General features: G+C 37.1%; 1 protein-coding gene across 1 annotated transcript in view; it reads right to left on the bottom strand.

The window, feature by feature from the left end:
- The window catches only part of LOC107730343 (zinc transporter 5), a 15,302-nt gene that overhangs the window by 1,715 nt on the left and 10,668 nt on the right, over positions 1 to 2,919 (bottom strand). Inside the window, exons 12-14 of the mRNA XM_016541156.1 lie at positions 1,090 to 1,219; positions 672 to 915; positions 302 to 528 (exon numbers count right to left, since the gene is read on the bottom strand). Coding sequence (XP_016396642.1) covers positions 302 to 528; positions 672 to 915; positions 1,090 to 1,219 — 601 coding nt within the window. The remainder of the gene's footprint in view (positions 1 to 301; positions 529 to 671; positions 916 to 1,089; positions 1,220 to 2,919) is intronic.

A 2,919-nucleotide genomic window follows, 5' to 3' on the forward strand; every position in this document is an offset into this window, starting at 1 on the left:
AAGTCAAGTCAAGTCACCTTTATTTATATAGTGCTTTTAACAATACAGATTGTGTCAAAGCAACTTTACAGCATTAAATAGGAAAATAGTGTCAATAATGCAAAATGACAATAGTAAACACTCAATTTTCAGTTAAAGGCAGTTCATCATTGTATTTAGCGATGTCACTATCTAGCTCAGTTCAGTTTAAATAGTATTGTTTTAGATTGTAATAATTTTTTACAACATTACTGTTTTTACTGTATTTACGCTTAATTATTCCAGACTTTTGACCGGTAGTGTATATTTTTTCTATTCATACCTTTTCAAGTGCAAAGTTAAGGTCCTTTTCATGCTGAGGTGGCATTCTCAGGAGAAGAACCTCACAGGCGTCCTTTAACAAAGGAATGACACTGAGAAAAATCAGTGTGGCAATAAAGAGCGAACAAATAGGATCTGCGATCAGCCATCCAAACTGTCTGATGAGAATAGTGGATATAATCACACCGACACTGCCCAGCGTGTCAGCAAGCACATGCAGATACACTCCTGCAAATAGGAAATGAGAAATGTCATTCTCAAAAGGCAGGAAATCATCAGGATTGATAAATGATTATAGACTTCTCCTTTCTGGATGAACTAACCTTATCATCTATGTATTAAACATGTATACACACTCAAATCAGACCCACCTCGCATATTAGCATTCATTCCCCCTCCAGCAGACCCGTGGGAATGCCCGTGGCCGTGGGAGTGACTGTGTCCTCCATGACTATGTCCATGTCCTCCATGGCTGTGTTCTCCACTTCCGTGCCCGTGGTGTGAGTGGCCGTGGTCATGCCCAGAGCAGCTACCTTTGGAGGCCCCATGGGAGTGTGCATGACTGAAGGCACAGATGCCCACCAGATTAACGAGGAGTCCACCAACCGACACCGGCTTTAAGGAACAAATGGATTTAAGGACATGCATAAGCATGAGGTGACAGGATTCTCATGTGAAATGTGAAAGTTTACTTCGAGTTACTTTTGTTTGTTCAAGCAAAACCCATTTATGGACAACAATATCTTTGTCAATCCTGACAACAATGTCTTGGAGGTCAGCTGTACATACTGTTAACATGTCTGTGTTGATGTTTGGTGGATCGATGAGTCTGGTGACTGACTCCACAAACACAAAAAAAGCTATGACCATGAGGAACAGGCCATTGATAAACCCAGAGAGGATCTCCACACGACCATACCTGAAATGAGACAAGTCATACTGTTAACAGCGATAAATGACAGACCACAATTCCATCATGTTCAGTAATCAGGGTTTCCATGACGTTTCTATCAATTATGATTACTGGATCAACTTTTTAAAATAACTTCTGATTCAGACTAACGCGTTAATGAATCATTTAGACTGTTATGTGAACCAGTTTGATCAATTCATTTTGTAAAGAACAGAATCAAAACAACCGCTTCCTGGTTCACAGATTAAACACAGCCACGACTCCCTAACAATTACATTTTCAGAAGTGATCATAGAAACACAACTCAGGATGTAGCATCAAACTTTAAAGGGGTCATATGATGCTGCTAAAAAGAACATTATTTTGTGTAATGAAATGTGTTTATGCGGTTTAAGGTTCAAAAAAAAATTTTTTTTCCACATACTGTACATTATTGTTTCTCCTCTATGCCCTGCCTTTCTGAAACGCGTCGATTGAGAAAGGAAAAATTGAAATCGCATCATATGACCCCTTTAAAGGGGAAAATGGTTCATTAAAGCAAAAATCTATAAACAGCAATTACACAAGCAAACTGCATTTTTATAATGCAAGTGATCTGAAACCCTCCGCCACAATGGGGGTTGCTGTTGCTATGTTACTTCTAAGTGTTCTGACTCTGAGTGGCTTTTAGCACATTACTATAACATAACTGCAATCAAGTAATAGCCTAGTTAACAATTACTTGTTTAGATAGGATATATAATGTATTTTGTATTATTTAGGCACTCATAGGCTATAGTTTGACAGAATGTTCTAATTCAACAAGCCATGGGAAGTCAATCTAACCTAACATTTTCTTATATTGATATTGTTTATTTCTTACTCCTTAACAGTTCATCAGACTTTTAATGATTTAATCTATGCCATCTCTGAATATCTGAAGGCCAGGTTTTTCCATTACTCATCATTAGAACCCATTTTACACATATGGCTCTCGATTCTGACTTGTACTTGCTCTTATGAAAATGAACCATAGTTCTTAACAGCATTTGTTATAAGGCCAGCCTATTATTCATTACCAGTCCAATAATGACTTTTTTAAAATTAATCTATATATCATTTGTTATGAAAAACAACAGCCTGCACATTTAGAAACAATATCTACAACACGCCACAGTTGTAATATAAATCTATAGGGAAATATCTATTCCCTTAACAGATTATCTATTATAAATTCTACAACAAGTTCAACAAAATGTGCCACAATAAATAAGCCTACAATAAAACGTGATAAATTCTTCTGGTAAATGTGGTCATGAGTAGTTTAAAAAGATTTTAATGTTAGTGCTGGTGCAAGATTATGTTTTCTCCTCTTTTTAGTTCATGTGCCTTTTTAAGATAATGTTCGACTTTATCCATAGCATTTTAAAGTGGTAATTTCTCAAAAGAATTCAAATAGATCACACGTTTTATCATCAGCGATAGGAATGGCTCGCACAAATCTGATCACACTTTTAGAGCGCGCTGGTGAATGTGCGTCGCTTGTGCACAATTAAAAGAACTGCGCTTCAGTCAAATTGTGCTTATAACTGTAACTGCTACGTTCGGTTTGTACGTGAAGTTAGCGCTTATAAAAGCGCCGAAGTCGTGATTTAAATAATTAATTAATAGCCTGATTCTAGGTTTCCATTAACCATGGTATAAATATTGGGGGGGGGGGGGGGGGG

The sequence above is a fragment of the Sinocyclocheilus rhinocerous genome, unplaced genomic scaffold (assembly GCF_001515625.1).
Source record: "Sinocyclocheilus rhinocerous isolate Xijiao unplaced genomic scaffold, SAMN03320098_v1.1 scaffold127, whole genome shotgun sequence".
Lineage (NCBI taxonomy): Eukaryota > Metazoa > Chordata > Actinopteri > Cypriniformes > Cyprinidae > Sinocyclocheilus > Sinocyclocheilus rhinocerous.